We start from the raw sequence: 27,630 nt of genomic DNA, 5'->3' as shown, positions 1-27,630 counted from the left end.
ACATCTGAAGTCAAGCCAGATATCACGGTTAAAAATTAAATCCCAGTCACTACAGGGGATTCTGCAGCTGGAAGAAGTGTCCACCAGTGCTGGCAGCAGCAGCAGCTGCAAACCCTAAATTTAAGATTAGCAGCTCTCAAGAATGTGGCTAAAGAACACACTAGATTGCCTGGAACACTGCAGGTGTCATCCAGGCCCTTGCTATGAAAAAGACAAGCTTCCAGGAACTCGATGTTCCAGGGATTCTGCTGCTGCTGTCATCACAGCACACTCTCCTGGGTGCTGCTTTCCCAGATTTGAAGGCCAGAGGAAGTGAGGATTACGCTCAAATGAGTACTTTCAGACGACAGCCTAAAAGCCCACATGAGTTCACATGCATCTAACTAGCTAGTAAGTCATCTAGATGATCTGCATAATTATCTCTTTTCAACATTGTCATCTTCAACTGCAATGTTGAAGACCACTGCAACATTACACAAACAAACTGAAGGGTCAAAGATGAGGCTACTCTGAATGGAGGAACACCCTAATCTCAAGGAGAAAAGAGGCTGGCATTGGACGTGAGCACATTAAATGCAATAGAGAAATAAAGGCAGCACCATGTTAATCTCCACACGAAGCAACAGGAGCACAAAGGACAAACAGCAAATGTCTGGTGGACTTCAGGACAGGACAGGAGCCTTCACAGACCAGTGTCATGAGCAGTGACAGCAGGGAGGCAGGCAAGGCCAGGCACCTGCAGGTGCTTCAGGACAGTGGAGCAGGGTCATGAGGGATGAGGCCATGTGCACTGATTAAAGCCCAGCCCTAGACACTCGACTCAAGTAGGCGTTTCATCTTCATTTTAGAGAACCTAGAAGCCAGTGCTCAGGGTGAAAAAGGACAGGTACATGAGTGGAGCTGAATCTGTTGTGGACACGTGGCATCATGAAGCACTGACCCCTATCTGGTGACCCCCAGTGGTGATGCAGCCACTGCATACGTGTCACAGATGTGAAATATAAGTCATGATGTTCATAGTCACCTTAGTAATAATTGTTTGGTCCCTAAAAGTTACATGTGTGCTATATACATGCATCCAGAGGGAAATAACAACAAAATTCCCCTTTAGGCTGGCATGCTCAGGCTCAGTGCACCACTGGACAAAGGTCCCCAGATGACTGGCTAAATTAGGCCTAAGATTGTAAAGCACTGTGTTATGGTGATACGGGTGTGGGGGTGAATCTGAACCCAGTGATGTGACTGGAGGTTGACAACAGCATCCAGAGCTGCTTGGACTCCACTGCTTGAAGTCTGGTGGACTTGAAGAGCCATTGAGCCTCAGAGGACTGTGGCATTTGGCCTGCTCCCCTACCCCTGGGAATGGCCCATGGTATCAGGGACACCCCCTTGGGTGACACTGCTGTACTCTGCTCAGACCTGCCGTGGAGTGAGGTGAGCTCTCACGCTGCTCTCCCGGAATGAATTGGCTCCAGCAAAGGCAGGGTTAAAAGTGTATCCATACTCTCCTGCCCACCCTTTTTGAGCCACGTGGTCTAAGTTTGCATAGTAATGCAAGTGATTTTTGTTTAATCTTATAGGTTACGCATGTGTTTCTTTTCCTCAAAATTCAAAGTTAGGGGATCTGTACTGTGATTTGCAGCCCGGCCTGTGACTTGTGTGAGCATAAGGGGCACCTGCCATTCACAGGCACTGATCTCTGCAGGTTCAGCCAATCACCAGTGAACATCTGTTAATGTGTATTTACATCATCTGCTCGTTACTAATCACATCTGTTAAATCTACCATCTTTGTTATTGCTGTGTTGTGTTTGAGTCCAAATTCACAAAAACAAATCCTGTTTCAAAAGTGGTTTATTTCTAGCACTTTGGGAGGCCAAGGCAGGAGGATCACTTGAGCCCAAGAGTTCAAGACCAACCTGGGCAAAACAGTGAAACTCTGTCTCTACAAAAAAACTAAAAAATTATGGTGCATGCCTGTAGTCCTAGCTACTTGGGAGGCTGAAACAGGAGGATTGCTTGAGGCTAGGAATTCAAGGTTCAGTGAGCTATAATCTTGCCACTGAATTTCAGCCTGGGAGACAGAACAACACCCTGTCTCTCTAAAAAAAAAAAGACAAGAAAAAGAAAAAAGAAAAAATAGCAACAAAAATAGTGATAATATCTTGGTGAACAAAACTTTGTGTGATACAAATATACAATGTAAATAAGTACGTGTTCATTCAAAAATATCTCAGAGTGATGGTTTCATAGATTTTGCCAAAATAGAGAAAGTACAAATAGGAAGGCAGAAGATGAATAGCTAAAGGTCAGATGTAACTTGACCTGCAATGCATCTACCCCAGCTCCTCTGTAAACTGACCGTCATAACACTCTCACAAACAATGACATGACAAAGAGTTTACAAAAGTCTCAAAGTGGCTTCTCTGGGTACTCCAATATAGCTTTTTTTTTTTTTTTCCCAGAACAAGCACATTAATTTCTTCTATAAACCTAAGAATGTTGTCAGGAAAGAAAGAGAAGAACCCTGAGTTACACAGGCACCATTCAAAATTGTTCTCCTCAGACGTTTAAAAGACAGAAACCTTCTCCTCAGAGGTTTAAAAAACAAATCACACTTTAAGATGCTCCTAAAAACAGCTGCAAGGCTGATGAACCAGGCTATGGTCAGACAGAAGGCAGAAGAGCTTACTGACAGAATTCCTACATCAAATGACACCGCTGGCCACCAGTCTAATGCCAAAATACAATGGCAACAGAAAATCAGGGGCACTCGATGGAGAACAATGACGATCCACAATACCTGCCAGCAGCCAAACCCCTGAGTGCAGCCCGTGAATCAGCTCTTAATACAGCTGGTGATCACAAGGGAAAAGTGCCCTACAACTTTGATCTTTTGACGAGAGAAGAGCCTGTTTTAAATACATGTGAGCCTCGCTTTTGTAAGCCAGGATGTAGACTGGGAACAGTCCTCTGAGGTTGGTGCTACTGGAGCACTGGCCAGGTATCTGTGGAGGGAGCTGACAGCCGCAACTGACTACCACTCCATACCTGATTTATTCCCAGGGAACAGTTGGTACAGGGCAACTTGAGGTCCAAGAGTCCATTTCAATTCTATTGTGAGGTCCCTGGCATATTAAATAGATGCCAAGATTTAATTTTTAAGTGGTATTACTTTAAATGTTTAACATATTAACACTTCAAATAATAAAAATTATTATGTAATATAGTTACGCTACTCACAATCTAAAAAGTACACTTTACTAATTCTTGGTACACTGTCAGCAGTGTGATTGAGCAGGTTTGGCGATATGATGAATATATTCTACTTTTAATCTTACTCACAAGTCTCTATCCCTTATAGTTTATCCTTTTTGGAAGATAATGTGGAAAACCTAAGGATAAGACTTGGGCCCTATGGTCCTCTTGTCCTCACCCTCACATCACGACATACCCAGGTGGAATTCAACATCATAATGAAATGGGAAAGGTTCCCTCGTCCCCTTCCCAGGGCATATGACAGAGGGAGTAGCTCACTTCTTCAGTGCCCCCACTGCTCCAACCTCTAGGGGAGCATACAGACAGGCAGGGTGAGGGGCTCCAACCCCAGAGCAGTGTCTAGGGGTGAATGTTTACAGCTGAAGCCCCAGTGGGCGTGTGTTACAGGTGCTCTTTTAGTTTAGCTGTCCATTGGCGGCTTGTGTTAAGTCAGCTCAATTAGACCCCCTGCCTTATCACAAGGACAGAGGGATTTCTGTATCCCAGAGTTCTTGCCTTGGTGTACCGGAAGAATCAGATCACACGTGAGACTGGAGAATGAGTGCGAGGTTTTATTGAGTGGAAGTAGCTCTCAGCACATAGGGGAGCCAGAAGGGAGATGATTTTCCCCTGGAGTCGGGCTGCTCAGCGGCCCAGGCTCTCCTCCAATGGCCCAGGCTCTCCTCCAACTGCCCCGGGCCAAACTCCACATCGTTCCATAGGCTGATGGTGTGCCAGTGTCTGGTGGTGTGCTCTTCTGCCGCTGTGTTCCCCTCGACGTCCTCTTGACCTCCAGCCCCTTATGTCTTCCTCCACTAATGTGTTCCCCTCAATGTCCAGCTGCTTGTGTGTCTGCCTGCAAAGGTCTTGGGGTTTTCATAGGGACAAGATGGGGGTGTGGTGGGCCACGGTGGTCTTAGGAAATGCAACATTTGGGCACAAAGGCAGGAGTGCCTGTCCTCACCTAGGTCCCTGAGCACAGGTCGGGTGTGGAGCTCTCTCCAGTGACCACACCCTTCCCTTCCCAGCACTTCCATTCCATATCAATAATCCTCCCAATCTTGAGCCACTGTTGAATAAGAAAGAATGGGGAAAATAACCAACTTTTAGCCAAATTTCCAAATAACCACATTTCAAGCACACTGTGCACGGAGGAGGAGAACTGCTTTGCTACAGTGGAACAATGTCATTTAGAAGGAAGGTAAGTGAAAAAAATTTAAGATGTTTTATAAGAGAAAGAGCTCCTCGTTGTGAGATACAATATTAAAAGTATTAACCATAAGAAAAGAAAATGATTAATTGGATTCTGCATCAGACATTGTCCTAAGCTCTGTACACATTCACTCATTTACTTCTTGTAACAACATCATGGTGTGAGTCATAAACTCCCCCATTTTACAGACAAATAAACCGAGGCTCAGAGAAGTCAGTAACTCGAACGAGGTCACATAGTGAGGAGCTGAAGTCAGGGTGCTCTTAACAACTATGCTAATAGCTATCTTCCTATTGGGCATATGACAGAACATAACTAGAAACCACACCCTAACATTTTGATAAAATGTACAAGCCAAATGCCATCAAACTGTGTTCTGGGAATGTATTTATTATTATCTCCAAGTTGAAATATCCAAATGTCTGGCCAGGCACGGTGGCTCACGCCCGTAATCCCAGCACTTTGGGAGGCTGAGGCGGGCGGATCACGAGGTCAGGAGATCGAGACCATCCTAGCTAACACGGTAAAACCCCATCTCTACTAAAAAATAGAAAAAATTAGCCGGGTGTGGTGGCAGGCGCCTGTAGTCCCAGCTACTCGGGAGGCTGAGGCAGGAGAATGGCATGACCCCTGGGAGGCGGAGCTTGCAGTGAGCCAAAGAAAGAAATATCCAAATGTCTAGCTTTTAGTTGTGGGACATTTCTTGATTTGGTCCTTGCAGAGTCTATAGAAAGAAATCTCAAGGGCCATCTATATAGATAACTTGGTAATAAAATTTAAAAATACGTATTTTACTAGTAAAAGGCTACTTTTATTAATATTTGGGAGGCCAAGGTGGTTGAATCACTTGAGCCCAAGAGTTTGAGAACAACATGGGCAACACAGAAAGACCCTATCTCTACAAAAAACAAAAAAATTAGCCAGGTGTGGTGTTGCGTCGTGTAGTCCCAGCTGCTTGGGAGGCTGAGGTGGTAGGATCCCCAAAGCCTGGGGAGGTGGAGGCTGCAGTGAGCCGTGATCACACCACTGCACTCCAGCTGGCGACAGAATGAGACCCTATCTCAAAATAAAAAGCAAAAAACAAATAAACAAAAGAACACTTTTGTTAATTTAAAATACAATTTTTCAAAAATTATTTTAAAATTTGTGATTGACCTTTAAAAAAATTTATTATGTGTCAGTCATATAATCAATGGATAGCAAGAGTTTGAGAAATACAGGCCCAAATAACAAGGGGTATGAGCCCGGGGAAGTTAAGCAGATGTTTTCAGAGGGATGATAGACAAGAGAAGACAGGCAAAACCACTAGGCACTGAATAGAGCAAAACATAAGGGAAGAGATCAGAAGAGCCACAGGCTCTTCATGCACCTTCTGGGGTTTTCCTCTGTGGAAAGAGAAGCCAGAATAGTCTTTACATGCCTCTAAAATAAATCACATCTCCCCAGCACAAAGTAAAAACTGAATTAAATGTAGCACACAGACCACTATGAAGAATAATCTACAAAAATAATGATGTCATCTCTAAGTACCTACTGGTACCAACAGCTTTAAATTATGGGTTAGCATTTTGGTTTATTAAGAAGCTCCTTCAGATGTATTAAAAATCCGTTTACTTTTAGTATTGATTTTTTGATAAATATATTATCCAGAGAGGTTATATGCAGTGATTTCCCTGGAAAAGCTGACATTTATTCATTGATATTTGCTTTACTGAATTAAGTAGCAATATATGCTCATATATCTTTGCTCTATCTGGGAAATTATCAGAGTAAAGGTAAGAGAATATTTTATGAAAATATTAGGGTATGGTTTAATAATATAAAGCTTAGGAAAAAATGTACTTGTATAAGATCTAGTTGTTATGGATTAATTCTTGACTTTTATACCAAAACATCATAAAGTTAATTCTCAAAACATTATTTTAGTCAATTAATTGGATTTTTAAAGATAGCACTCCTTTATAGAACAAAAAAGTCATCATTATATTCAATTTAAATAATGTTCTCCTGTAATAATTTACCAGGACCATTTTATTAAGTAATAACCTCCTAGGCCAAGTGGGGCAGAAGTTGCCAGCTACTCATCAAATGTCCTTTTCTTCTTCTTCTGTGCATCTAACTAAACCATACTCCCAGCTGCCTTTCTCTCCACTTCCAGACTTGGCCCACAGAAACCTCCACACAGATCCTCCAGGGACTTTTCCTGTGCCATCTAGATGTCCACTTGACATCTAGAAACTTGGAAAATACATGTTGAAGATGCAGAGTCCTTTTCAACCAGGATGTCTATGTGTAACAAGCTCCCAACCCAACCACCTCCAAGCTGGGACCATACTAGACTATAATGTGAATGGGAAATGAAGGTCCACAATGTTACTGACGTTGTGAGATTTATTTGTCACAGCATCTAGTGTTACACCAAGACATACGTTTTTTCTATTATGTAAATTCTTAGCAAAAAACAAAGAGTCTCCTTTTCTTTGGAAAGTTCTTTAATCTGAAAACACAGGATCTAGACCACAGGGCCTACTGAATTCAGATGTGTCCTATTCTCAGAACTCAGTAAGTCGATAGACATTTATGAAATAACCATGTCATTTGCTCTTATTAAGGCATACAAGGTAAGTAAAAATGTCTTACATGAATGTAATTCATGATTTGGCTTGGAAAAGAACACATTTGTAAGATGAGTCTTCAAATAATGAAGGAAGCCTTATAATAAAAAACAAATAAACACGACAAACTACCAGCTCCCTTAAAGAGCATGCCTTCTATCACCATTTGTTTTTTATTAATTCATGTTTGGTGAGTTATCTTGTGTATGTGTTTGTTTTTTTTAACCAACTTTCATTTTCAATTATTAAGAGTTAGCAACCACTCCCATGAGCTACCTCGGAAGGTTACCTTCCTTTTCTTTTTAATTTACTGGGGGAAAGTTTATCAGCTTAAAAAAAACTGGACTTAACAATTTAAAAACCAGTAATTTTTCCCAGGTGATTAGTAGAAATAGCAATAAAGGCAGGAAATGCAACAAATGGCATGACTTTCTAAAGGGCTTCACACCAATTAATATTTTTGAAAGGTTTTATTGCATTTGTCAAAGATGAGTCTTAGAGAGATCTCCTCTTTAATACTTATAAGCTAGGTATAAGAGAATCAGGCAGGAAAGAAAAATAATCACTTGAATCAGAAGACCCTTTCAAAATAAGACTGTTAATAATCCCTTCCTCTTTGTGTCAGTGGGTATGCAGAGCCACAAGACACAGAGGAGAGGCTCTCTACCTGCTATGCTGATCTCAGAAAACTGTGACCAAACTTTACCCTGCTGGCTGAAAAAGGATCTGACCTCTGGGATTTACTCTGAATCAAAACATGGGCAGGATGCTGCCTGTGAAAGGCTCACATGGGATTTAAACGTCCTCCCCTGGAGCTCAGAGGATTCTCTGTTCTGTGCTTTGCTGAGAATATGTCTCTAAAGAAAATATTGTTCTTATCTACTGGGGAAGGTCAGTAATGATAATGACCTTATGAGACGCAAGAGTAAGTAAGAACTCTTAAGCAGGCCAACAGGAGGAGGAAAAGAAGTGCAAAAGAGCATATTCATTAGCTCATTTGCAAAACCTGACACTGCATCTTAACTAGAAGTCAAGCAAAGTCACCTGGGGCAACAGCAGAGGCTCCAGTGAAGGAGCAAAGAATTCCACGTCTCCATCTACTGGGGGATTTAAGGAATTACCGAAATTTTAAAGTGTAGCATGGTTTAAGGCTTATCAACCATCTTATTAAAGATAAATTAAATGAGAAAAGAAGCTACTGCCTCATTTCAGGGGTAAGAAAATGTGAATGCTCAAACTAATCACAACTATAGACTTTTATTACTTAAAGGTTGCAATGAAACAACACACAACCATTTCTCTTTTCAGTGCCAGGGTAACTGTATATGAATAAACCATAGGCATTTTATGAAGATAAGCGGTCTCTCAGCAAAAGCAACCCTTCCCTGCACAAGCACAATTATACTTGAGAAAGGAGAATGATATATATTCAGCTTCCTAAAGATGCCAGCCAGAGCAAATGGGCAGATAGTGACTTCTGGCTGTCTTGATTACATCTACCAAATCTTAGCATTTTCAGCCTGCTAGGGACTCCAGATAACAGGCCCTTTCTTAAGCGAGTCCCAGGCTTCAAAAACCACCATAATGGGTAGCAAATTAGTAGAGGAAATTAATCTTCAGCAAGTCTATGCCACTTCATGAATTTAATTTTCTTTTCTTCCATTCAGTGCATTATTCTAATACTTGATTTTTCTGTCAAGTAAAGCATTGATCAACTTTGCTAACCTCAGAAATCTGTGACCTCAGAAACCCTGTACATAGATCCTCCAAGACAATATTAATAATAATTATTATCATCATCATCATTATTTAAAGACAGGGTCTCACTCCATCTCCCAGGCTGGAGTGTAGTGGCACAATCTCAGCTCGCTGCAGTCTCAACCTCCTTGGCTCAAGAAATCCTCCTGCCTCAGCCTCCCAAGCAGCTGGAACTACAGACATGTGCCAACAGGCCTGGCTAATTTTTTATTTTTATTTTTGTAGAGACAGGGTCTTGCTATGTTGCCCAGACAGGTATTGAACTTCTGGGCTCAAGCAATCCTCCCGCCTTGGCTTTCCAAAATGCTGGGATTACAGGTGTGAGCCACTGTGCCCAATCCAAAATATTCTTTATCTGGTAGGATACAAAAACAGAGCTACTCCACAGTACATACTTCATAAGTATTTGCTGAAAAACAAGGAGAACCAAAAAGCTAGAGAGGTCGCCCACTTAGGTCTCCTTCCTGAAGCTTAAATATTAACTATCTGTAACAGCTGGACAAATCTATAAAGATCATCAGATTCCCTTGGTAACCTTTCCCATGGCTATATTAACAAAAAGCTCAGAAAATGTTTGTCTATGATGCCTTTCAAAACACTAGCAAATTCTGCTAGAACTAATATCTTAGGAAATAAATATGTTGCCTTACAGAATTGGGCTATTGATAGGCATGTGACTGGTAAATTCACCTATGGGATTTGCTATCCACGCACATGAAATTTCCATTAAGCACAATTTTCAAGTCTTTCAAAGCATGTTAGCCATCTTTATATCATGTTGTCACTATATACTTCATAAAAGGGGTTGAAACTATTTCATCATTACAATATATATGACAATTTCACCGTTAAAACTCCCAGAAGCAGCACCACTGATGGAACTTAGATAAGCTCACTCATATATAAATATGTTTAAATATTTCACTTTCTCCAACCCTCTACTGTCCAGAAAGCCTACACCTAATTCTAAGTATATGAATACTACTCATACTTTCATATTTTTCCAAAGCAAAATATTTCATAATCTCAACCTTCATAGAATTAATATTTACAGTTATGTGGCTTCATACAATGTAATTTTATGTGTATTATTTCATTTGATAGTCTAGTAAAATAGGCATTTATTAGTATAAAGAGGGACTACTTCTCAAGAACAGGAATGAATTATTTATATTATCTTTATTCAAAAAGAAAAAGAAAATCCTAACACTCAGGGATATTCTTTTGCAATGCTTCCAAAATCTTTTTCCCTTCTTTCTTTTCCTTCTCAACTTCTCTGAGCCTGTAACTGTAACTTATCGAGGTATGCTCATCATTTAGCATGGCCTAGGTCAGTCATTTTCAAAGTATCTGCCAGAGACCCCTGAAATCCTTGAGACCCTGTCAGGGAGGCCACAAGGTCAAAACTATTTTCATGATCATAAGAAGACATTATTTGACTTTATTATTCTCAGTTCACGCTCAACTCTCACAGGTGTACACCACTGCTCTGATGCCCAATGGAAGATATGCTTATGGACTCTTGTGTTTTCAAGCTTTCTCAGTTTTAATTTCTAATTCAGAAAATATAAGTAGACATTACCCACTTGAACAAAAAGCTCTGTGGATTTTTCAAAACATTTTCAGAGTACAAAGGGGTCCTAAGACCAAAGAGTTACAGATCCATTCAACAACCCCAAAATCTCAGTGGCATACACAACACAGTTTATTTCTCATTCAGGCACACACCTACTGCAGTCATCTGAGTGTGTGTGAATGTGTGAGGGGCAAGGGAAGGCATTTCTACAACTTCCTCACTCAGGCATCTGGGCTAAAAGCATCTCAATGCTTCTACAGTCACCATGGCGGGAAAAAGGGGAGAGAACACCTTGACTCTCATCCTGGTTCTAGCAGCTTCTGCCTGAAAGTGGCACATGGCACTTTCACTCATAATCACCAGCCAAAGCATGTGGAGTAACATCTAAATCAAAGGCGACAGAGATGCCCAATCTTCCCATGTTCCCATGTTTCTAGAAGGTGAAAGCTGGAAGCAGTCATTCAACAACACTAACAACCACAGGGGCTATCTCTTATGACAGTTCATCTCTTCCCAGCATCTTTTCCAGAACTTATTCATCCTCATGACTCTTCATGGGGTCTAACACCAAACATATTTCAGGAAACATGGGGAGAGATACTATTTAAATATGACACATGCAAGATCACTTATGTAAATTGGGTTTTCTCAAAACCATTGAGAAATACCAAGTGTAGAGAAAATACATTATGGTGAATGCTTCCCAAAGCTAGTATATAATGCTATTCTATCAAGTGGGCCCTCTAAAAGTCTTTGTTTGACTGATGTATAAAACCAATTATTTATAATAATTTGTGCCATCAAAAAATGTCCAACACCTTTTTATAAGAGCAAGACTCAGATCAGTTCAAATAAATTAACATTTCTGTCTGAACTGACTCATCCAGCCCAAGTAACAAATTCACATGTCAGTGGTGGGTTGACCCAATGACCCATCTGCTAAAAAATACAAACTGTATCATTTTGTTTTCCAAATAACAAGCATTGATTGCAGTGTTAGAAAGGTCACTTGTCATCAGTTCAGTGGTTGACCTACTGGCAAATTGCAGCCTGTCACTCCACAGTAAGCCAGGACAATCAGCAACTAAGGGACGTTTTGTTTATAGAGTACAATTAGGGAGGTGACACCATTTTCACAAGGTGTGTAACAGGATGCGTCTTCAACAGAGAAAAAAGACGTGTCATGAGAAGGCATACGATGGTTTTCATAATTTCCCAAGATGACTACCAGAAACCTCATTTATTTATATTTACTTTGAAAAGCACTGAATCAAACCCAGTCTGCACCTTCAAGTTTTATGCCAAGGATTTCAATATTTTATCCATTTTCTATGGGTAACAGAATAAATACAAAAGATACCTCTTTCAAGGAAAGATACAAAACAAGGAAATATACAATTAAGAAACAACCCTGTATTAGAGGACCCAAAGCATACAAATAAGGACTGGTCATTCGAAAAACAAATTTCTGGTGACACTCTCTCTAAAAGTGCCACTGTATTAATATGCTACTCCACATATCCAATTAGACACTTACCAATGCTGCATAATCAGTTGTTTCAATTTGTCCACCCACCAGACAGAGGCATTACGATTGTCCGGCAGACAATTAATTAAATAGCTATATTTATTTCTCTTTCGACCACTTAAGCTTTTACATATTGCTTTAAGATATAATTCATCACAATCTCCTAGAATAAAGTATCAGTTAACTAGGCATTAAAGTCCACTTATTTAAAATAATGATCTGCACAATCATCTAGTGGAGTCTGCCAAGAAATTCTGTATAATTTTTTCTGTATTCAGTCCCATATTATGGATAGGATACAAATGAATGCAAGCATGTATCCAAAAATGAAATGCATTTTCCAACAAAGTTAACCACCAAAATATCTACCAATAGGATAAGAATCTTTATATTTGAGACACCCACTGAGGCGTAAAACCATGTGAAGCATTTGTCCTATTTGAGAAAGTCCTAAAATTACACCCTTTAAGTTAGTGGCTCCAAATCGGTATTACATAAGTCCATCAACTCTACTAAACCTCTCCAGTAATGACCAATGATCATCACGATATGCTTAGAAAGTGAAGACGTGGCTCAACCTGGGTTTTGTAAATAAACACTTTCAATGCAATTTGATGGAATAGCATTTTGCCTAAAATATACTAGTGGAGAAAAATTGTGTTGGCATGACATGAAGTCGGTGTACCTCAATTAATGTCTCTTGTTGCCCCACATTTATACTGCAAATTTTGCTTAGCTTCAAAAGTACAGAAAAATTAAGAAAGTAATGAATGCACACTTCCCTTAGACTCAACACTTGTTAACATCTTACCATATCTGCACACATGCGCGCTCTCTCTCTCAACACACACACACACTTTTTTTTCTGCAAAGACTTCCTAACACTTGTATCTTTTAACACTTCAGTATGAATCTCCTAAGAACAAGGGTATTCTCTGACATATTCATATGCTTTTTGGTACTCACTTACTAACCAAATTTCCTTATTACATCTTTTCTGGAGATACTCTTATCAGAAATTTTGAATTTTCCTCTACACATACTCAGTTAAATATTTTCTTTTCTTCTCACTTTGCCAGAAATCAACACTCAAATCACCCTCTTCCTTCATATCCTTCACTGGCTCATCGCCTATGTCTGGACCTCTTCCTCCTCCCATTCCATGTACTTGGCAGTCCCTAGAACTACATGCAGTTTCCCAAGCAGCCTTGTGAACACCTGTGCTCCCTTCCCACCCCTCACTGCCTTTACACAGGATGTCCTTCTGTCTGGTGTTTCTACCTGTTCCAGCATCACTACTCACCTTCTCTTGCCCCTCTTGGGTGCTCCCACCTCCTGGAAGCCTTCCCCTTGCCCTCACCCCATGGCCTCCATCTGGGTGGCAGCCTCCTTGGGCTCAGAGCAGACAAATGGAGCTTCCCCCAGAGCATTTACTTGCGACACCACTTCTACATGGCCTGGAAGACCGCAGGCTGATGTCTCACTGCATCCCTGGTGACTGGAACAGCACCTTGCACACAGCAGTGCTCAAAAAGCAGTGTCAATGTCAAAATAAAAATGTAGAGACAAATCTCTGAATTTACTGTTTTATTCAGGAGAAAAGAGCTGCAATTTGGGCATACATGCAGACTGGGTGGTCTTGGTAGATCTGAAGAATATAGAAGGTTGGAGGTTTTATAAAAAGCTGAAACATAGTTTTATAAAAAGCTGAAACATAGTTTCTAGTGCCATAGTTCATTGGCACTAGAAAAGTTTGGGGAAGCTGGCAAGCTCTGATTGTTGAGTGACGATGGTGGGTAAGGTGGTGGGATAAAAGAAGTTTTAGGAGTCACAGCAGGTATTCCAGGAACTATTAGATAAAACTGGTTTCAGGTTACAGCAGGCAGCTTCAGCAGCTGGGCTGGCAGAGAATGACATACTTGGAGCAATGGTGTGTGTCCAGGGTGCTTTTCCCCTCCGGCCTCTTGACTCTGTTTTAGTTAGGTATGACAAGAATGACCCAATTCCTAGGATCGCCTTTCACAGTGGGAAGGAACCTCTATTTGTTCCTGGTCTTAAAGTGAAAAGGATAATCTGGGCCTAACAATTATTTATTTAAATGTATTCGGCTCTTTGACTTCTTGGACTATGGAAAGTCTGGACAGCTACTTTTTTATGGGGGACCCTGTAATGATCCCCCACAGGCAGAAGGAGAATACAGTGAAGCAGTGCCCTAGGCCACACAGAAATTTCAAGGCCTTCCCCATCTTGGTGTCAATGTGAGGGATCTTCTAACGTCACCATCCACTGGCCACTGGGCTATGCCAGCTGGCACAGTGATGGCCCACTCCAAACCCCTGTGACTCCATAGATCCACCCCATGTAAAGAGAGGCCACTGGGCTGGGCACAGTGGCTTCCACCTGTAATTCCACTGCTTTGGGAGGCCAAGGCAGAAGGATTGCTTGAGTCCAGGAGTTCAAGACCAGCCTGGGCAAGATAGCAAGGCCCTGTCTCTCTACACACACACACGCACACACACACAGACACATACACTTAAAAATTAGCCAGGCATGGTGGCATGCACCTGTAGTCCCAGATACTCCAGAGGCCCAAGCAGGAGGATCCCTTGAGCCCACGAGTTTGATGCTGCAGTGAGCTATGATCATGCCACTACACTCCAACATAGGCAACAAAGCAAGACCCCATCTCTAAAAATAAATAAATAAATTATATAATAATAAAAAGAGAGGGCACTGTTCTGCTGCCCTGAATCCAAGTGGGAAGTCTTCCTCAAGCCTTCGACTTTCTGGTCTTTAGAGAAAATGTTTTCAAAAATCAGCTCCATCTCTACCCACTAACCTCTCTGACTCTGGGATTAAGGGAATGTCCATGAGTGCCACCTCAAAACTCATTGTCCCTTTCTTGACTCATATTGCCAAGGTGGGTTTCTCTGTCCCAGTAAATTGGCCCTGCCCAGCATGAGTCCCTCACACTATGGAGCCCGACAGGTGGAACACACAGGCTGTGAGAGCTGAGTGAATCCTCGGTGGATATTTTCAGGAAAAGTAGCATAACCATCCCATTGCTGATCACCCTTAGTCCTCACCTCTCCCACCTCTCATCCCCTCCACTACCAGATGCTAACTAAAAGATGTACAACATCTGTCATGATCAGCCTGTTTATTCCATTACTTGGCTCCACATAACTCTTATGATGTCATCTTGTACAATTTTACGGGAAATTTAAGCAGGAAATAAAACTATTAAAACACATTATTTATAAACACAGGCTAATTTGTATACTTTTTAGCAAATATTTAAAACACAGCTAGCCACTATTACTTTTTGTAAGCTTCCAATCTGCCAAGACAGGAATTTGGAACAAATTTAAAGGAAAACATTTGTTGAACGTTAAATATAAACTACTGAAATAAGGGGTCATACATAATATAGTGTGGCTGACATTGGCCCCTTTGAAACAGTGTGATATTAAAAATCAAAATATTTTTTAAAGAATGACTGCTTTAATCTCTGAAAGCTTTTGTATAGAAAAACTGAATCACTGAAAACATTATGCTGCGTGAAATAAGCCAGACACAAAAGGACAGCACTGTATGACTCCACTTACATAAGCTACCTAGAGTGGCCAAATTCATAGAGACAGAAAGTGGAACAGTGGTTGCCAGGACTAGGGGAGGAGGAAGGAGGAGTTAGAGTTTACTAGATAAAGAGTTTCAGTTGGGGGAAGACACAGAAGTTCTGGAGAAGGACGATGGTGATGGCTATACAATGTGAATGCATTTATAATGCACTGAACTGTACACTTAAAAATGGTTCACATAGTAAATTTGATGCTATGTATATTCTACTACATTTTTTAAAAGGAGGAAAATACCACATCAGATGTGTAATTCAAGAACAAAAATCCTTCTTTCCTTCTTTCCTTCCTTCCTTCCTAATTAACATGAAACATAATCCCTGCCTTTGGCTCCATCACCCAGCATCTACCTCACGGGAAGAACCCTCCCTCTCACACCCGTTACCCACACAACCAGTGAGGGCCACTGAAGGGGCACATGGTGTCCACGCACGTGGAAAAGAGGCTACACAGAGTCTGTGGTGTTTCACTAAGTGCTCCCCACAGGTCACTGACATGAAATGGTTTTTCATAATCATCTAAAGTTACTTTTCTAAATTTTGTAATTTCGAAACTGCTGAGAGACTACAACTCTAGTCCAATTTATTTTGCTTTGTCTCATCATTCACCATATAAAAGCTGACTGTAAACTCATTCTAAGCCTCATCAAAGTGGTCTGAGTAAGACCTAGGGAGGACGAAGGCTCACTAGTGATTATATTACAGTTAGAGCTCAGGTGGGAGCCTCAGTGTGGGACAACTGAATGAGATATTCAAGGAAGGAGAGTAATTCAATTTTTGTTTCTTGGGTTCAGTGACTGGAATTATTCAGAATCAACTAAAAAAAAAATGTCAAATTCAGTGCCCACCTCCCAAACATTTTAAGTGTTAATTTTTATGATAAAGTTGGACTTGGTTATAAAGGAAATGTGTCAGATAGAAATGATGGGGCCATAACCTCAAATCCTACCATCCAGATAAAAAACACTGTTAGATGGACATAAACATGGGAATGAATGAGAGACAATGGGGACTGCTCGGGTGGAATGGTGGGGCGGGGGTATGGGCTGGAAGGCCTCCTATGGAGACTATGCTCACTACCTGGGTGATGGGGTCATTTGTATACCAAGCCTCAGCAACACACAATTTGCCCATTTAACAAACCTACACATGTACCCCCTGAACCGAAAATAAAAGGAGAAAAAAAATCAGTGTATTTTATTGTATGCAAATTCAACATTAATTTTTTACAAATTAAAAACAAATCTGGGCTCAAAAAAATAGGCACTGCTGCATCTAAATATCTGAAAATTTCATTTGAGATATTAATAGGGTTTTGAAACAAATATACTGATTAAAGATTTTTTTTAATTATTATATTTTAATAGACTTATTTCAGCTTGGGGCTTTTTAATCCAATCAAAAATTAGATGAAGATTTATATCTTCTATTTCTTACCTGGCGTCATTCAGAAGAGAAAATAAGAATTTAGCAAAAGCTGCCCATTTAGCTGAGTCAAAATTAAGCTAAGAGATGAATTCATATCAAATTGCCTCTAAATTATTTAATAATACTAATGAAGGGAATAAATCTGTTTAACATTGCACTGGGCCGGGTTAGAGGCTAAGCTCCTGGTGTGTGTTATTGGGTCTCACCTGGTCAATAACTCTTTGAGGTAGGTTTTAAACGTCTTCCCATGGCTTTCAGGGTCCTATGCGGTCTGACTCCCACCCCTAGCTCCAGCAGAGCACACTCCTGCTCTTCCCTACGCTGGATCACTCAGCCTCCATGGCCTCTTGGTCTTGACAGGATTCAGGTCTTTACTCAAAGATGCATCCTCAGAAAAGCTGTCCCTGTCTGCAACGCCCATTGCTCTCGAAGCCCTTATCCTGATTCCTCTTCAGCACTCTTGGCACTTCCCACCATGACAGTCTATTTTCTCCACTTACCTGTGGACTGCCTGCCTCCTCCATGGGATTTAATCATCAAGAGGCTAGAAACTCCATTGCTACAGCTCTAGCACCTATAGCCAGACCCACAGTAGTCAGCTATTACTAATATTTTACAGATAATAGGACTAAAACGGGGAGCTTCAGAACTTGCCCAAGGTCAATAGCTACACATTGATAGAGCCAGCAGCTGACCTGGGAAGGGCATGTAGACCCATGGTCAACAGCCTGCACATTCATTTCAAGAAGATCCAAATGTATGCACCTGAAATGAAAGACTAGCCTCTTCCCCAGATGCATGTTCTCACGTGAAGAGAATACGCAAGGGTGCTCCAAAGAACAAAAGTGAAGGCTGTCGTTCTCCCATGGATGCCGGGGTAAAGCATTCCTTTTCTGAACTTCAGTTTCCTATGTTGTAAAATGAGGATAATGCCACCCAATCTTCCAGGCCCCTCACGAGGACCAAATGATACAGAACAAAAAAGCAAATGTTGTTAACTGCTTAGTGTCATTTATATGTACAAGATTACTTTGTTTTCTAAGGCAGACTGATCTGAAAATACTGTGCTGCCACTTGCCTAAGATTTAGACTTTTTATCTTACTTTTTTTAAAGAAGAAAGCTATATGGAAAGCTAGATTTGATGCTTTAATGTACTGGGTCTGATGAACTATATTTTGGATTACTTCTTACATAGTCACCACTAGAAAGTCATTAATAAATGTGGGAAAATGTGGTTTTCTAGCATATAATCATAAGCCCATCCAGGAACGATCTTATCAGACTAAGAATTTAAGGGAGGCTGAGAAGAGGATCTTTATTTGTTTCACTCGGTGAAAAATCTCAGGCATCTAAAACAATGCATAGCACATAGCAGGTGTTTAATAAACATTTGTTGAATGTTGACTGATTTGAAAGAATGAATAGGATAATTAGAGAACGGTCTGAATATTCTGTGCCAAAAACATTTCTCACTGGAGACATTCTGAAATTTAAGAGGGGAAAAGTCTTTTCAAGCCCACCATCATCTTCTCAGAGGGGAAAAGTCTTTTCAAGCCCACCATCATCTTCTCTTCATTACTCTCTAAGACCTGAATAAGCCCTGAAGTGTGAATAAATAGGGAAGTCTTCCTTAGCACAAGGAAAATGTGCCTGATAAGTGCATCCAAAGAGAAAACTTCAATTACTTTGTCTGTCAATGCATCTTCCTTCCCAAATGTGAAATTGACTCTAAACAAATATATGTAGTCATTTTTCTATTTTCTGGGTCATCACACAGAGTGCACACTGCTGCCCTACCCTGACACTTTCCTCTCTGTCTTTCATACGGGCACCGACAGACATGATTCAATTCTTAGTCACATTTCCATGAAAATTAGCAGCAGCATCATTCCCAATTCCCCGCAGATATAACTAAGACATGGAAAGATAAATGAGCTTTATGTAGTCCCATGTTATACTACCTGGAAAAATACTAAGAGAATTATGTTTTCCCAACACTGATACCCACTTTCACTTAATTACAGCCTTTTTAGAGGTAAGAAAACTTAAGGGGACAACATAGACTATAAATACATGTCATGAGTATCAAATAGCTACGGTTATAGCTATGATTATAAGTTACCTTTATATTTTTAATATTGTAGATGAATTTGATTATTTAATTTTCTTTATAAAACAGGGTTATATTTTAAGCACATAGAATCTACTATCAATTATATAGAATTGGAACACTGAGGTACAAGTACACAAAATACCACATTATCAAACCAGGTAGGTGTTTTTATATCATAAAACCCTTCTTAATGCTTCTTAATCTATGTGATAATTATAGAATGTGTTGCAGTATATAAAGTGATAGAATATAACAGTGCTAACAAAAAATACCAGGTTACTATATCAAGATTTTTGTGCTCAAATAGCAATCCTTATGATAAAGTTCAAGAAATTTCCCCACTGTGGGCTGGGTGCAGTGGCTCATGCCTGTAATCCTAACACTTTGGTAGGCTGAGGCAGGTGGATCACCTGAGGTCAGGAGGTCAAGACCAGCCTGGCCAACACGGTGAAACCCCGTCTCTACTAAAAATACAAAAACTAGCTGGGTGTGGTGGTGGCTGCCTGTAGCCCCAGCTACTCAGGAGACTGAGGCAGGAGAATCACTTGAACTAGGGTGGGAAGATAGTGGGAGGCTGCAGAGGTTGCAGTGATCTGAAATAGTGCCACTTCACTCCAGGCTGGGTGAAAGAGTGAAACTCTGCCTCAAAAAAACAAAAAGAAAAAAGAAAAAAATTTCCCCATTGCTACTAGAGAAGATCAACTGATCTGAAACGAATCACTCACTCACTGATAAAAGAGAAATTAGGTTTGGCATGGTTTCCCCACTAAGAAAACCGTGATGACTCAGAGCTAGCAGCAAAAGTTTAATCTACTATGACATGAATGTTCACTTGAAATACAAAAATTTAAACGGCATTTAGTATTTATTTCCCCTAAATATGTATTTCCAGAGCTAACGTCACTGCTCCAGAGTAGTTAGCAAGCCAGCTTGCATAAAACTCCAAACTGCATTTTAATTTTTTAAATGTGGTTAAAAATAACCTCACACACAAGGATACAGGGAAACAAATCTATACACTGGAGCACTAACTTTTAAAAAGATACAGAAAAAGTAAAAAGCTAAAAATTAGAATGAAATGTTAGTCTCTCACTGTCATAACTTTTAAATTCATCTTGATGAATTATTATTCTTCATTTATAAAGATGGGGTCTTCCCACGTTGTCCAGGGTGGTCTCGATCTGCTGAACTCAAGCAATCCTCTCACCTCAGCCTCCCAAAGTGCTAGCATGACAGGCATGAGCCACCGCACCCAGCCCTTGATGAATTATTCACTTATTGAATTAAAGGACTGTGACAAGGATTTAGGTACTAAAAAATAAAGAAAATCACATCACGATGCTTTTCAAGAGATAGCAAATTTAAGGCAATGATAGAGGAAATCTCTAATCATGTTTTTTTCTTACTGATTTTGATAGCCCAATGTGTAGAAAACACATCTTCTGAAAGTGACAGAAAATGTGAAACGTTTGTATATTAATAATTATATGAATATAGAAAACAACAACAATATAAACCATGGGTCCAAAACAACAATTACAGGCTGTTGCCAAAATGGTCTAAGACAGGCATCAGCAACATTTTTCCGTAAAGGGCCAGGGTATAAATATCTTGCGCTTTGTGGACCAGTCTCTGTTCCCACTACTAAACTCTGTCACTGTAGCTTGAAACCAACCACTGACACCATTTAAACAAATGGGCATGGCTGTGTGTCAGTAAAACTTTACTTGTGAAGGGTGCATTTTGAATTTCACATCACAAAATTTTATTATTCTTTTTGCTTTTTTTTAACTATTAAAATATGTAACAACCACTCTTAGCTCACAAGCCACACAGAAACTAGCAGCGAGCTGGATTTGACCACCAGGACAGTTTGCCAACTCTTGGTCTCTAAAGTGTTACAGAACCAACCTATATACATAAGACAAATACACATACCCATGAAAGAATAAATCTAATAGTATTTTACATAAAGGTTTAGAATATTTGCCCTAAAAAAGCTATGGTTCTATCTGATTTTCCTACCCATTTACCCTGAGAAATTCTTAAGAGTCATTTCTGTTTTAGCACGGGAAAACCGGCCTTGGAATCAGTTTTTGAAAGGAATAAATCATATTGCACACATTAATGGAAGAGTTGAAGAAGAAAAAGAAGGTGAAAACCCTGGAAACTAAGAAGCATTTAAAACTTATGGCTGTATATACATATTGGAAACTCAGTTTAAAAATCTAGACTTTAGGATAGTACATGCATGTTTATAAGATGCTGTTTCCTCACTTCTAACAATGTTGCTTTGAGAACGTAACTCCTTACTTTGGTCGATGGGTCAGCTGGGCACAGCTCCACATTCTTTTATAAAATATTGGGTTTATACTGAGAAACTGCTTTTAGAACACTTCCAGTCTATAGCACACTTAATTACATATCATTTTAGATTGTTCACCAATTGTATTTTTGTAACTTTTTTTCTCCAAGTAGATAAGTTCCTAAAGAGAAAAAATCATTTTTTATAATCCTTCCTCTCCTACAATAATTACCATCACGTTTAGCATACACTGGGGCTCAAAAACAATTTCTAATGACTAAAGTTTGTTTAATGAGTAGTGAAAAAAAAATAAAAAGAAATACCAGTATTTTCAGTTCTATATTATGGCAAAAATATTTAATCTGATGGAGCAATGATAGTTTTCAGAAATCTGATCTGCACCCATGCACATAAGCACAGCCAGAGAGGTGGGGGAACTGCCAGTCCTTCCCCTTCCTCACTAAAATGCTGACACCTAAACCACTCTCAGGTCCAAACAATGAGTTGCAATCTGTCTGGGGGTGAGGGTCCAAAACACACCTTCTGTAACTATCAGAAATAAGACAGATTTGACAAAAGTGTTACAAGATGTAACACTCACAGATCTTATGCTACAAAGGCCTAATATTAATTATCAAGTATTCTATTAAGCAACAGAAGAATAAATCATAAGAAAACATATAAATGCCTCCATGTCATTCTTCTCAAGTCAGAAAAGCCTTCAAAGGCCATATATGTGCAGCATCACTTCCTCTTCATTCACCTTTGTTCTTTCAATTACCTAACTGGCTGTGCCAGGATACACCTGGGCTTTGATCTTTACTACCATTTTTTTAACGGCCTGTGCCAGAAACCTATGATTTTAATATTTTAAAGTTGACAACTTAGTCTAAGGTGGGCCATTGAAAAAAAGAAAAGGACAGGATGGTGACAAGAAATTATTTCTTTGGCCTCATTTACCAAGAGAGGTGAGTTATCTTGTGCCAGAAATAGAGATAGGAGAGGCTAGAAAAGATTCTGAAATACTTGGGCTTCTTTTTAAAAGTTGATTTTTTCAAGTCAAGTTTTGATTTAAGAACAAAAATAATGAAATCAACTACCTAATGTGAAATATTTCAAATTTTTTATCAAATGAGGAGTTAATAGACAAAGCAAGAGTAAGTGCACTCTTCTGGGGCAATCTACCAGGACTAAATCTAAAGGCCCTCCCCACTCTCACAGCCTTAGCCAGCCCAGCCTCTTTGGACACAGGCTGGATCCTCCTGAGAGGGCAGGAAAGACCAGAAGGCCATCAGGGGAAGACACCTGTTTGGGAAACAACAGCCCCACAGGAGGAGCACAGCTGTGTTCTCCTCTTCCCCTCTCTTTATCACTGACAAGAACAGAAGCAGGAACTGGAATTTGGAAAAGCAACTAAAGCTGATTTAAACAGTCATATTCAACAGCACACACACATACAAAGAGAACAGGAGACACAGAAAAGGAGGGTGTGAGCTGCAGCTGCAAGGAAATAATCAACAGCTAAAAAGGTTTTGAGGTCCAGTGAAGCCATAGTGATAAAGAACTCAATGCTCTCTTCTTTGAAGTTATAAGTAGTTAAATGTAGAAAGGAGAGGGCAGGAACACAGTGGGCATCATGCTGTCAAACCTTAGTGACAACATTAAAGTCTACTTCACGTTGAAAAGCTACCTTTACAAGATTACCTACTAAATGTAATTATTCCTACGCTTTGGAGCATTAATGAAAAACTTTGCATTCATTAAAAAGTATAAAAATTGTGTTGTATCTGAAATCCAAATCAGAACAACATGTTACAGAGTTTGAATCCTGAATGGAGCAAACTCACCACTGAATCTGCAGACCTAAAGTCCTAAAGGGATGTCCAATGTCATAGCCTGAAAAAGGGTCCATTGCAATAATCAAGCTCCAAGCTGATTAGAGCTCACTAGTCACCATCTTCCTACTTTTCCCTCCCAATAAGAAGTAGAATTCTTTTTGGTGTTCAGTGGAACACATCTTTCACTCATCAGAAATTCACTAAACATTTCTTCAGTGGAAAAAATACCCACATTTTTGCATTGCCATTTTATCTTCAGAACACTTTCAAGATCACTGGGCATTCTCCCAGATCTCCCAGGTGCCAAGTGAGCCCCTGAGACTGAGAAAAGTCCCCCACCAAGGCCTCCTATCTGGGATGGATGGAGACTGTTATTTGGATTCCCCAACTGGAGTTCTACCCCTTAGACACATTTGCCAGAAGAGATCTCAATCTTTTTCTCATATCTGCTGCTTGGGAAAAGATCAACTGGGTAATTAATGCCCACTAATATAGCTAAAGTGTACTTGCAGATAAAAGAAGTATAATTTAGACTTTAAGGGGAGAGAGATAAAACTTTTATAACCTATCCTGTTAATTGCACCACTCTCACTAGCTAATCCAACTTTGACTGCCACATCCAAAGACCAACACCTTCATTCATTTAACCAATATCCAGTGAACACATTGTACGATTGAGACTCTTGTGTTCCTCTTTAAAACAAAACTTAAAACTAAAAGCAAACCTGATGGCATCCATGGATCAGAAGTCGGTTTAGTCAAGGTGTTCACTTGCTCCCAATTGAAGTCATCATCTTCAGATTGACTATATCCACATGTGCTATATGGCTCATCAAAGAGGCAGCCACCTAAAATGTAAAAGAATAAAAAGTAATGTAAATACCAACCAGATCTCTAGAATAAGCTATGATGATTGCAGGAAGCCTTAGACTTGATGCCAAGTTTGATGCCAAACTATATATGATTAGGTCTTTCCACTCAGGAGCTGTGCATCCAACACTTAGTGATCCCTTGCCGAGTGCTGCTGCTGAGTATTAACCATGCATCACCCACACCGCTGTATTACACAGCTCTCCAAAAGCAATCTAATGTTGGTAGAAGCCAACTGAAGGTAAGACCTGGCCGGGCATGGTGGCTCATGCCTGTAATACCAGCACTTTGGGTGGCTGAGGTGGGCAGATCACCTGAGGTCAGGAGTTTGAGACCAGCCTGGCCAACATGGTGAAACCCCATCTCTACAAAAACACAAAAATTAGCTGGGCATGATGGCAGGTGCCTGTAATCCCAGCTACTCGAGAGGCTGAGGCGGGAGAATCACTTGAACCCGAGAGGCAGAGGTTGCAATGAGTTGAGATCATGCCATTGCACTCCAGCCTGGGAGACAGGGTGAAACTCTGTCTCAAAAAACAAACAAACAAAAACAAAGAAAAGAAAAAAAAGAAAGACCTAAGCAAATTTAAAATTCGTAGTTTCCAGATGTATAGGAATTTGAAAAATTGCTCTTGCATTCAAAATTTTAAGAGAACTGACTTAACTGTTCAACATGTTTTCAATAAAGAAAAAACATTTATCATTTGTCCAAAAAAATAAAAAAAGAAATGCTTTCACCACAATCCTGGCACAATAGTAGAGGACAAAATGCAGTACAAACCATGGTACAGCTTGCAAAACATTTTCCAAAGACTTATTCTAAATCTAACAAAGAAACACGTTTTACTTTAATACTTTGGAGATTTGAGGTCTCAAAATTAAAAGAGATGATCAATTCACTTACAGTCCACACAAGTTTTAAAGGGAAAAATAAATTCAAGACTAAGCATGTGGTAAACATCTGCTGAATTCTGGTACTAGAAATGAAACTACTTAAATAAAAAACCAAAGAATAATAGAAAATGCAGCATATACACAGCAATTCAGCTGTTTCAGCATCAATAGCATTCAGCACGCCGATGATTTTGTCCCATCTCATATCCTCTTGAATGCCTCCTGTTACTTTTTATAGTATCAGATCTTTTCTCCATGTTTCATATGGAGAAAGTGATTAATCAAATTGATCTTATTAATTATTATGAAAATTCTACTATCCATATAATGCTATTAATCATATTAATTCAAAAAATTATAATTGTTTGCCACTGATGACAATTAAGTGATCTGGTTCAAGAAAACATGAATTTAAGAATATTTTTGGCTGGGCGCGGTAGCTCACGCCTGTAATCCCAGCACTTTGGGAGGCTGAGACGGGCGGATCACAAGGTCAGGAGATCGAGACCATCTTGGCTAACATGGTGAAACCCCGTTTCTACTAAAAATACAAAAAATTAGCCGGGCATGTTGGCGGGCGCCTGTAGTCCCAGCTACTCGGGAGGCTGAGGCAGGAGAATGGCGTGAACCCAGGAGGCGGAGCTTGCAGTGAGCTGAGATAGTGCCACTGCACTACAACCTGGGGGACACAGCGAGACTCCGTCTCAAAAAAAAAAAAAAAAGAATATTTTTACATTATGTCCACAATGTGTGTCCCGTTAGCAAGAAGATAAGTAAAACAGCCATTGTCCAACCTCAGAGCAAAAACAGATGTTAGAGGTCACCTGGTCCAACTTCTATCCAAATGCTTAGGTCAACTGTACAACTTCCCAGCCAGCCAGCCAGCCAGGCTCTGAACAGATGAGGCACTCAGAATTTTGTAAAGCATCCTATGTAGAACATCCCCCCTTAAAAAGGCTCAAACTCTGCTTCTTGGAATGTATACCCATTTATCTTTGCTCTATCCTGTGAAAAAATTGGGAAAAAAAAGGAAGGAAGGAAGGAAGGAAGGAAGGAAGGAAGGAAGGAAGGAAGGAGAAGGGAGAAAGAAAGAAAGAAAGAAAGAAAGAAAGAAAGAAAGAAAGAAAGAAAGAAAGAAAGAAAGAAAGAAAGGAAGGAAGGAAGGAAGGGGAGAAAAAGAGGAAGAGAAAGAAAGAAAGAGAGAAAAAGAGAAAGAAAGAAAGAAAGAAAGAAAGAAAGAAAGAAAGAAAGAAAGAAAGAAAGAAAGAAAGAAAGAAAGAAAAGAAAGAAAGATTTTAGCTTTTGCACAGGAAAGCTGATTATTTGAAAAGAGCTGTCATGTTCTAAGTCTTCACTTCTCCAGGCAACAGGCAAAGTATGCTTTGCTCCCTGCAATTCCTGCTACTAAAAGGTTTACAGGCCCTTCAACCATCCTGGCAGCTGTTTAGAATTCAACGGGCTACTGCCCTTAACCGCATTCTCTTCTCAACAGTGCACACAGGGTGCTGGTCCATTCTCAGCTTCTGCGAGCCTGAAATCCCATACGGCTTTTGCACACCACTGCCGTTGAGTCATCTCTCCACTTTTGTAACAAAGTAAACGGTTTTCTGAATTAAATCCAGGACTCTCCATTTATGCTTACTAAATCCCATCTCGTGCTTTTGTGCATCACTCCATCCTATAACTCTGACACTGTCATTCAATTCTGGTAATAGCCATCTTACCTAGTTTTGTGTTGTCTGCAAATCTGATGAGCACGCTTTCTACATCTGCCTCCAAGGCTCTGATAAACAATGTTAAACATGATAGCATCAAGGAACCTCAGACTGTCTGTCCCCGCTTTCTAGCTTTGTCTTAGTTGTTAGCTCCAGATCTGATGGTGAAATTAGTGTCCCTGGACACTGTCTTCTCTAACAGTTTTAACAATTACTTATTTCAACTAAACACTCCATTGAGAACAAAACAACTCAAAAGATACAGCCTTAATTCAATATTTCACTTGACAACAACTAGTCATTTATATTGCCCTCTTACTGAGTTTTAACAACTCCAGAAACAAAATGGATTTGTTTCAAATGCATAATACTAACAACTTTCCAATGAAATGTTAGAAGACTGCAAACATTTATGAGAAATATTGTCTCTTGGTTGCAAACCCTAATTTTGATGTAGAAAACAGCTTCAGTATTGTAGCAATAAGCTCAAATAGCAACAGCACTAATAATATTCAAAAAGAATGAAATCCTCAATTTTGACAGAGAAGGTCCCCCAGTGGAAACAGATAGCGCTCAGATAAAAGTCCTACAGTGCGATCTTAAACAGTGAGAAACAGTGATAAGCAACCACAAAACAACTTAAGGCTGGCTACAGACCTGGTTTACAAAACCACTATTGCACTGAAATAGAACCACATATAAAGCAAAAGCATGCACGTGTGGCTGAGAGCAAACCCAGAAGACTAATACAACACTGGTGCCAGGTTATAATTTTCCCATTACACAAAGCTGTTCTTATCACTTGAAATGAAACAAATAAAGTATGATATGGTTCTTTCTGGACTCATGAAGGATTATTGAACTACTGGAAAATGGGATCAA

At 40.0% G+C, this 27,630-nt stretch overlaps 1 protein-coding gene across 7 annotated transcripts in view; it reads right to left on the bottom strand.

Annotated features, from left to right (window-relative positions):
* The window catches only part of PTPRM (protein tyrosine phosphatase receptor type M), an 834,094-nt gene that overhangs the window by 602,920 nt on the left and 203,544 nt on the right, over positions 1-27,630 (bottom strand). For all 7 annotated transcript variants that reach the window (XM_055238011.2, XM_055238031.2, XM_055238021.2 and 4 more), the window contains exon 2: positions 23,995-24,117. In XM_055238011.2, the coding sequence (XP_055093986.1) occupies positions 23,995-24,117 (123 nt within the window). The remainder of the gene's footprint in view (positions 1-23,994; positions 24,118-27,630) is intronic.

The sequence above is a fragment of the Symphalangus syndactylus genome, chromosome 1, assembly GCF_028878055.3.
Source record: "Symphalangus syndactylus isolate Jambi chromosome 1, NHGRI_mSymSyn1-v2.1_pri, whole genome shotgun sequence".
In the NCBI taxonomy this organism is placed as follows: domain Eukaryota; kingdom Metazoa; phylum Chordata; class Mammalia; order Primates; family Hylobatidae; genus Symphalangus; species Symphalangus syndactylus.
This window is presented reverse-complemented; position numbering and strand designations above follow the sequence as displayed.